This window comes from Ovis aries, chromosome 3 (genome assembly GCF_016772045.2).
Source record: "Ovis aries strain OAR_USU_Benz2616 breed Rambouillet chromosome 3, ARS-UI_Ramb_v3.0, whole genome shotgun sequence".
Classification (NCBI taxonomy): Eukaryota; Metazoa; Chordata; class Mammalia; order Artiodactyla; family Bovidae; genus Ovis; species Ovis aries.
The window spans coordinates 165,005,069-165,015,010 of NC_056056.1; the positions used below are offsets into that span (position 1 = coordinate 165,005,069).

The 9,942-nt window shown below is 34.3% G+C and overlaps 1 protein-coding gene across 1 annotated transcript; it reads right to left on the reverse strand.

Moving 5' to 3' along the window:
* Nucleotides 1-5,000: 5,000 nt before the first annotated feature.
* Nucleotides 5,001-5,939, reverse strand: LOC101102551 (olfactory receptor 2AP1-like). Its single transcript, XM_004023071.2, has one exon. The coding sequence runs from the start codon at nt 5,937-5,939 to the stop codon at nt 5,001-5,003; it is 939 nt and encodes a 312-aa protein (XP_004023120.2).
* Between the last annotated feature and the right edge of the window lie 4,003 nt (nt 5,940-9,942).

Sequence of the window (9,942 nt, forward strand, 5' to 3'; positions counted from 1 at the left end):
TGTGAATATAAAAAGAATGTCTAAGAAAAAAAATCATATCTTTTTTACCCATATCTGTCTACATTATTAACATGATTTTAGCAGCAGGTTATATTTTTTATTATAGACTCTTCCCAAAAACTCCTTTAGCTACTATTGGAATCAACTTTTATTTGTCCTTTTATGTCATTTTTATCTATATACATGCTTTTTAAATAATAATGTGTGTTTTAGAGGTTGGAAATAATAGCTTTTACATTCTCAATACAGAAAAGCTTTAATCTAGTGACCATCACCAAACCTTAATCATTTTATGTGTTTGATGGTGAAAATATTGAGACAGGAAATTTTTCTTAGAGATACGATTAATCTTTTATTTTGTAAAAGAAATACACTATACTGGTGTGAAGTGGTACCTCATTGTGGTTTTGATTTGCATTTCTCTAATAATGAGTGATGTTGAGCATCTTTTCATGTGTTTGTTAGCCATCCGTATGTCTTCTTTGGAGAAATGTCTATTTAGTTCTTTGGCCCATTTTTTGATTGGGTCGTTTATTTTTCTGGAATTGAGCTGCATAAGTTGCTTGTATATTTTTGAGATTAGTTGTTTGTCAGTTGCTTCATTTGCTATTATTTTCTCCCATTCCGAAGGCTGTCTTTTCACCTTGCTTATATTTTGCTTTGTTGTGCAGAAGCTTTTAATTTTAATTAGATCCCATTTGTTTATTTTTGCTTTTATTTCCAGAATTCTGGGAGGTGGATCATAGAGGATCCTACTGTGATTTATGTCTGAGAGTGTTTTGCCTATGTTCTCCTCTAGGAGTTTTATAGTTTCTGGTCTTACATTTAGATCTTTAATCCATTTTGAGTTTATTTTTGTGTGCGGTGTTAGAAAGTGATCTAGTTTCATTCTTTTACAAGTGGTTGACCAGTTTTCCCAGCACCACTTGTTAAAGAGATTGTCTTTACTCCATTGTATATTCTTGCCTCCTTTGTCAAAGATAAGCTGTCCATATGTGTGTGGATTTATCTCTGGGCTTTCTATTTTGTTCCATTGATGTATATGTCTGTCTTTGTGCCAGTACCATACTGTCTTGATGACTGTGGCTTTGTAGTAGAGCCTGAAGTCAGGCAAGTTGATTCCTCCAGTTCCATTCTTCTTTCTCAAGATTGTTTTGGCTATTCGAGGTTTTTTGTATTTCCATACAAATCTTGAAATTATTTGTTCTAGTTCTGTGAAAAATGTGGCTGGTAGCTTGATAGGGATTGCATTGAATTTTTAAATTGCTTTGGGTAGTATACTCATTTTCACTATGTTGATTCTTCTGATCCATGAACATGGTATATTTCTCCATCTATTAGTGTCCTCTTTGATTTCTTTCATCAGTGTTTTATAGTTTTCTATATATAGGTCTTTAGTTTCTTCAGGTAGATATATTCCTAAGTATTTTATTCTTTTCGTTGCAATGGTGAATGGAATTGTTTCCTTAATTTCTTTTTCTACTTTCTCATTATTAGTGTATAGGAATGCAAGGGATTTCTGTGTGTTGATTTTATATCCTGCAAGTTTACTATATTCATTGATGAGCTCTAGTAATTTTCTGGTGGAGTCTTTAGGGTTTTGCCACCTCTTCTTAATCTCTTCTGCTTTTGTTAGGTCCATACTGTTTCTGTCCTTTATTGTGCCTATCTTTGCACAAAATGTTTCCTTGGTATTTCCAATTTTCTTTTTTTCCCCCACTTTATTTTTTTAATATAAATTTATTTATTTTAATTGGGGGCTAATTACTTTACAATATTGTATTTTCTTGACGAGATCTCTAGTCTTTCCCATTCTATTGTTTTCCTCTATTTCTTTTCATTGTTCACTTAAGAAGGCTTCTTATGTCTCCTTGCTATTCTTTGGAACTCTGCATTCAGTTGGGTATATCTTTTCCTCTCTCCTTTGTCTTTTGCTTCTTTTTATTTTTTTCTCAGCTATTTGTAAGGCATCCTCAGACAACCATTTTGCCTTCTTGCATTTCTTTTCGTTTGGGATGGTTTTGATCACTGCCTCCTGTACAATGTTATGCACCTCCATCCATTGTTTTTCTGCACTCTATTAGATCTAATCCCTTGAATTGTCACTTCCACTGTATAATAGTAAGGGACTTGATTTAGGTCATACCTGACTGGTCTAGTGGTTTTCCCCACTTTATTTTAAGCCTGAATTTTGATACAAGGAGTTGATGATCTGAGCCACAGTCAGCTCCAGGTCTTGTTTTTGCTGTCTGTATAGAGCTTCTCCAATATTCTGGCCTGCAGAATTTCATGGACTGTATAGTCCAGGTGATCCTAAAGAGTCAGATATGACTGAGCAACTTGCACTTGCATAGAGCTTCTCCATCTTTGACTGAACAGAAATATAATCAATCTGATTTCATTACTGACTATTTGGTGATGTCCATGTAAAGTCATCTCTTGAATTATTGAAAAAGGGCATTTTCTATGACCAGTGTATTTTAGTTTACTGATTCCTAAGATGTCAATGTTCAGTCTTACCGTCTCCTGCTTGACCACATCTAATTTACCTTGATTCATGGACCTAACATTTCAGGTTCCCTGCAACATCGTTCTTTACAGCATTGGACATTACTTTGACCACCAGGCACATCCACAACTGACTGTCATTTCTGCTTTGGCCCAACCACTTCATTCTTTCTGGAGCTATAAGTAATTGCCCTCCACTCTTTTCCACCAGGACACCTTACAACTAGGGGGCTCATTTTCTGGTGTCACATATTTTTGCCTTTTCATACTGTTTATGGCATTCTCATGGCAAGGATACCAGAGTAGCTTGCCATTCCCTCCTCCAGTGGACCATGTTTTGTCAGAACCCTTCATTATGACCCATCTGTCTTGGATGTTCTGCATGGCATGGCTCGTAGCTTCATTGAGTTATGCAAGCCCCTTTGTCATGACAAGCTGTGATCCATGAAGAAGCAAACATGATATACTAAACATTAAACCTCTAATAAGTATTCTTACATTTTTTCCTGAATTTTATATGCATATAATTTTGAATATCACTTATATTCCTGGTTTTTAGACTAAGAATCTTTGGTTCAAAGAGATTTCAGGTTGATATATTGCTATGCTAATTCATGTTTTGTGCAATTTTTTTTAGTTACCAATTTTCTTCCAGAAAAAAAAAAATCCAGGCTGAGTTTCTGAATTGTCTATTTAAATTTTGCATCTATGTCTGTATTTGCATGGTGTAAAAGAATTTATCTCTGTCAACCTAAGTTTAGCTACACATCATTATATATATTTCTGAAAACAAGCAACCACCACAAGGTAAGCAAACATACTGAATGACTATGATTAATGTACTGCTGATGATGTTTAAAACAAGTGAGTCAACTAATGAGTCAATTACCTGTTGATCTAAATAACTAATGAAAAAACAAGCTAACTCACTTGTTAACATCAATTGTGTGTTTGGTATTTAGGCCTTTTGATGTAATCATGACAAAGTGTATAAAAACTGACAAATTCTACATTTTCAATCATTTTTCTCCATCATCATTCCCCAACACCCTTTTTTAGGATCTCTCCTACTGGGTAGATTCATCTTTATTAAATGGATAAACAAGGAATTCAAGAGTACAAAATTGGCACTCAGTAAAATTTTAGTAAAATTTGTTAATATTTCTCAGACTCAATTTTTTTCACCTGTATATTCAAGGGGTTATAATAGAAGTATCTGGAGTTTCTTTAAATTTCAAAATTACTCATGCTATGAATCTGGTCCATGCATTCTGAAAAGTTAACATGGTCAAGAAATGATCAGAAAATGTCAGTTTTTACTTGTAGAGACTTTGCCTAAGGATATCAGATTATCAAGATGTATAGTTTAGTATGCAATTTAGATGGAAAAGGCAATAGCACCCCACTCTAGTACTCTTGTCTGGAAAATCCCATGGATGGAGGAGCCTGGTAGGCTGCAGTCCATGGGGTCACTAAGAGTCAGACAGGACTGAGAGACTTCACTTTCACTTTTCACTTTCATGCATTGGAGAAGGAAATGGCAACCCACTCCGTGTTCTTGCCTGGAGAATCCCAGGGACAGGGGAGCCTGGTGGGCTGCCGTCTATGGGGTCACACAGAGTGGGACATGACTGAAGCGACTTAGCAGCAGCAGCAGCACATGCAATTTAGAAAGAGTATGAATTAAGACTATAAAATCATTGATATCATAGACAATGTTAACATAGTTACATTCTTGTAAATGAGAACCGGAACAATAACTATGCAGGACACTAAATTATATGAAATTTGCTATAAAGACATTTCTAATTAGCTTAAATTTGAAATATCCTTCTACCTCTATCATGGGTTTATTCAAAGAGTTTGTGTACAAATCCTCATTAAGCATTTCCCCATCAATGCTAAAACAAACATATGCTTATTTTCTCTTCTTCAGAAATGTTTTACCTCCATTACTGAGTAATGCTTAGGTTCTCATTAAAAAATTATTGTAGAAAGACTAAGTTTAAATCTGAATAATTTGAAAATAACCAACTTTATATCAGTTCACTAATATATTGATTACACTATTATCAACAAGCTAATATAAATTTCTTTAATGTAAGTATAATTCAGGTTTAAGTATAGAGATTGATGACTACCCCACTCCAGTGGTAATGGACAAAACAAGAAAAAATTCAATGTAAAAAGCAAACTATTAGAAATCATATTCCCAATTTGACTTTTGTCAAATCTTCTTTCTTTTGAGTGAAATACAGATGAAGAAAAAATAATGCAAGCATTAGAGGACTCATGCACATACACATACACACATATGTTTTAAGTTTTAAGAACAAAAAGAGATGATAAAATAGGCTTAATTAAACAAGTAGTTATACTGTTTCCGTGTTTGAATAGGAATATTAACAACATAGAAAATATTTTTAAATTCAGATAATGTATGTCTATGGTCTTCCAAACATTTATTTTATAATAATGAAACTCAGATGGTTTTACTTTCTTGAAAAGGTTATCATCTTACTGACCAAATGTCTGAAAGCTGTTTTCACTTGCTTGTTCCTTAGTGTATAGATGAAAGGGTTCAAAAGAGGGGCAACTGAGGTATTTAAAACAGCCACTCCCTTATTAAAAGTTGCGGCATCCTCCACAGAGGGATTTATATACATGAAGATACAGCTTCCATAAGAAAGTGAGACCACAATCATGTGAGAAGAGCATGTAGAGAAAGCTTTTTTTCTTTGTTGAGCAGACGGGATTCTCAGAATGGTCCTGATAATGTACGTATAGGAAAGAATCACCAGCATCAAGGTGAAGATGAGAGTAATGGCAGCAAGGACAAACTCAATCACTTCTATGAAACGTGTGTCTGAACAGGATAAATGCAACAGTACCGTATAGTCACAGCAATAATGATTGATGATGTTGGAGGCGCAGAAAGGCAGCTGGAGAGTCATTACATGGGGCACAATGACAACTAAAAAGCCAGAGAACCAGGAACATAGGACAAGTTGAATGCAGAGTCTTCTGCTCATTAGAGTTGTGTAATGTAGCGGTTTGCAAACGGCAACATAGCGATCAAAGGACATGGCAGCTAAAAGGTAAAATTCGGTTGCTCCCAAAAGGATGGCAAAAAAGTACTGAGTGAAACAACCAGCAAAGGAGATAGTCTTGTCTCCAGTTCCAATACTGACTAACATTTTGGGAACAAAGACAGAAGTAAAAGAAACTTCCAAAACAGAGAAATTCCGGAGAAAGAAATACATAGGCGTCTGAAGGCGATGGTCCAGTAGGGTCAGAATGATGATTGTCAAGTTTCCCATGATACTTAAGACATACGTTAACAGCAGAAAAGGGAAAAGCACAACTTGAAGCTTGGCATCACTTGTCAGTCCAAGAAGGATGAACTCTATCACTGATGTTTGGTTTCCCATAGTTAACTTCTGACAAATTAAGGAAAAATAAAATAATAATGATAACGGTTGGAATAAAATTTATCAGGTTTTATTGAAAAATAAAATCAAACTCAAAACAATTAGAAGTAAAATTTAAAGCTCAGAATCTTTCTCTACCCCTTATTTTTTCAAAGTCAGATCTTTTAATGAAACAATTTACACATTTTTCTATTTTGATTCATAAATAACAAAGGTACTGCTTCTTAGAGACATTTTCAATTGTTTCTTCTAAAATGAATCAATATTTGTTTTCATCATTTTCCCACTTGTTTGCACTTTCCTTGTATTCTTTCTATTCTAACTTTCTTCTCTAAACTATTGGATGCTGTCACACATACTTACACAAATATAAAGAAAATTTAGAGAGGAGGTCTTAATTGGGATTTCTTAAATTAGCCTTTTAACTCAGTTTATTAGCCAACAAATATATATAATCCAAGGTATGAACTCTATGAATAAAATTGGACTTGCTCACTTTTTTTTGTTGTTGTTGCTGTTTTCCATTTTCTCTTATATCAGATTTCTCATTTTGAACAATAATTCTGTGCATCTACTGAAGTTCAAAGAGCGGATAGATTTTATTTTAATTCTGAAGTGTCTGGAACTTACAATACTGACATTTTCTGTGTCATGAAAAGTGTTCAATAAATGACATCACCATTTATTATAGATATATGGATTAATGTGTTCTTGGTGAAATATTAAACTTAAAGAAATATCGTGCTCTCTTGCTATTAGCAGAATCTGCCCATCAACTTATTGCAGCTCTTTAAAAGTCAGTTCAAGCTCTGATCTCCATAAAATTTTATCTGACAAACACAATTAGCAATAATTATTTCTCTTCTTCTTTATAAAAATTTATCATAAAGTAAAACTGAGTCATAAAGTAAAATTATTTTCTAATTATATCAAATAGGTATAAAGAAAGAAAGTGAAGTCGCTCAGTCATGTCCGACTCATGGACGGTAGCCCACCAAGCTCCTCTATCCATGGGATTCTCCAGGCAAGAATACTGGAGTGGGTTTCCATTTCCTTCTCCAGGGGATCTTCCCGACCCAGGGATCGAACCCAGGTCTCCCACATTGCAGGCAGATGCTTTAACCTCTGCATCACCAGTACTTTATCCAACTTTTACATAAGCCTATAGCCCACAAGAACAGGCTCCATTTTTCTTTATATCTTTTTTAGAGAGGCTAGAAAATTTCACAGATTTGGTAAACATTTCAATGCAAAATATTTTTTTTTACTTCTCTTTAGATTCATGGGGCTTCCCAGGTGGCACTAGTTGTAAAGAACCCACCTGCTAATGCAGGGGATGTAAGATATGCAGGTTCAATTCCTGGGCTGGGAAGATCCCATGGAGGAGGAAATGGTAACCCACTCCAGTATTCTTGCCTGGAAAATCCCATGAACGGAGCAGTCTGGCAGCCTACAGTCCGTTCATAGACCTATTTATTTGAATACTATAGAGCTTTATGCAAATCAAAACTACAGTTAAGTTTATGCATACAGTTTCTCAGATTTTTCTTTTATATTTTCCATAATCAGACATGAAAAATATTACTATGAGAATGATTTTCCTATGTAAAATATAATGAGGTTTCTTTTTCATTTAGCTATTGTTTCACTACTTATGCTGACATATGTTCATATGATGGTATGCAATAAGGCAGTGATAGTAATACATTACATCCTTATCAAGGTAAAAATTCCAGAAATATTTGATACACATAAAAAGGTAACTTTGCTGGGAAGATTTATTGTATGATAGAATTATGTCTAGAAAATTTGAAGATTCATGTCTCCTGATATTATAACTATAACCAATTGGCACTTTTGTACAGAATTGTCTTTTTTGTTAACTACCTCTATATTAATGTATTAACATGAACTTATAACATGCTATGCAGTTATACAGTATTGCTGCTAAGTCACTTCAGTCGTGTCCAACTCTGTGCGAACCCATAGATGGCAGCCACTAGGCTCTGCCGTCCCTGGGATTCTCCACGCAAGAGTGCTGGAGTGGGTTGCCATTGCCTTCTCCAATGCATGAAAGTGGAAAAAGAAAGTGAAGTCACTCAGTCCTGTTATGCTAATAATGAGATAAATGTACCAATATTATAAATTTAAATGTTAATTGATTATGGTTATCTATGTCAGAATATATTATATTGACTACTTTTCAATGAGTACAGATAAATGAGTGTGACAAATTAAAAATTATGCACAAATAATGATTTTCACAGAAATATTTTATATTCAGACATATTAGGATAGTACTTCCACTATCAAACACTAGTTAATTAAATTGTAATATTGCCACAACTACCTGAAATAAATCTTGAGATTTGAACAATTAGTAGTGATTTTCTCCTTTCTACATAAAAATATCTAGTGTATCATATAATTTGAATATATCGATATTAATCTACAAGTTTGAGGTCCTAGCTAATAAGTTTCAAAATTCTACTTTAGAAATTCAGTAGTCAATAAATTATATTCACCAAGCAACAACAATATTCTGAAATTTTCATTGTTTAGCATTTTTGACAAAATAAAAACTTTGTAAATAATTCCCATGTAATATAAACACTTTACTGAATGAATAAAAGATTTTAAAAATTACAGCAAAAACACTTTTATATAAGTGATTTCATCTATTAAATAAAAGATGAACAAAATGATAATTTTATATAAGAAAATTGTATAGCAAACATTTTAGCATAAGAAAAGATGATAATCCTTTAAGATTAAAATTAGCATTATTCCCAGAAAAAGAATATATATACTCATATATAAAATTATATCTATATATTATCAAATGACAAATATTTCATTCAAACAAGATTTATTTAGCAAAAGATATATTTGTCATTAATAGCTATCCTGCTAAGACACTGATTTTTAAAAAGATAAGGTTTATTTGTAGTTGAAAAGATGTTGATAAACTTTCTCAGACTTTTCTGGATATCATTAATTTTGAATCCCTTCACAATGAATTATATATAACTCTCATGTTTAGTCTCTGTATCTTTCTGCAGTGGACCCTAAGCATTAGAAACCTCTATCCCTTTGTTCTTGATTACATTTGGGAAGAAAGTTAAGAAAACTGAATCCATGAAAAGTAGGAATTGGAATAGCTGAAAAACAGGAAAAAAGTTATTTATTTTACCACTTCAAGCTCTAATTCTGTGAGTGTGGCATAACATTTTTTCGGCTTGAAAATACCTTTTGCTGTTAAAATATAATGCTTTGAAAATTTTTACCTTTATTTAAGTCAATCAAAATTCTATGAAAAAGAATGTGCGTGCAGTTATGTCAACAAATAAACATGAAAGGTATACAAAAAAAAAATAATGAGACACATCTCTAGTTAAATGCAGCAGTCATCAGCCCTCTCCTACCTCAAATAGATAAATCAATTCTACCTTCACTCCAGATCAGCTCCTTTTGTGGCTGAAAGAGAGAATATAAACTTTTAGAACCTACTGGGAAATCCTCCCTGGGCCATGAGAATGTGTCTGCTTCAAAACCCTCAGGAAGAGCCTGATTTTCTCTAACAAAGGTAGGAAAATTAGAAGGTAGGAGAAGAAAAAGGCGGTCCTCTCAGTACTTTGGCCACCTCATGTGAACAGTTGACTCATTGGAAAAGACTTTGATGCTGGGAGGGATCGGGGGCAGGAGAAGAAGGGGACGACAGAGGATGAGATGGCTGGATGGCATCACTGACTCAATGGACGCGAGTCTGAGTGAACTCCGGGAGCTGGTGATGGACAGGGAGGCCTGGCGTGCTGCGATTCATGGGGTCCCAAAGAGTTGGACACGACTGAGCAACTGAACTGAACTGAACTGAACTGATGTAGAGCATATTGGAGAAGGAAATGGCAACCCACTCCAGTATTCTTGCCTGGAGAATGCCATGGACGGAAGAGCATGGTGGCTACAGTCCATGGGTCGCAAAGAGTCGGACACAACTGAGCGA

Bases quoted from the DNA above. Each gene is read 5' to 3' on its own strand.
- LOC101102551 (XM_004023071.2), bottom strand. From the start codon at position 5,939: ATGGGAAACCAAACATCAGTGATAGAGTTCATCCTTCTTGGACTGACA.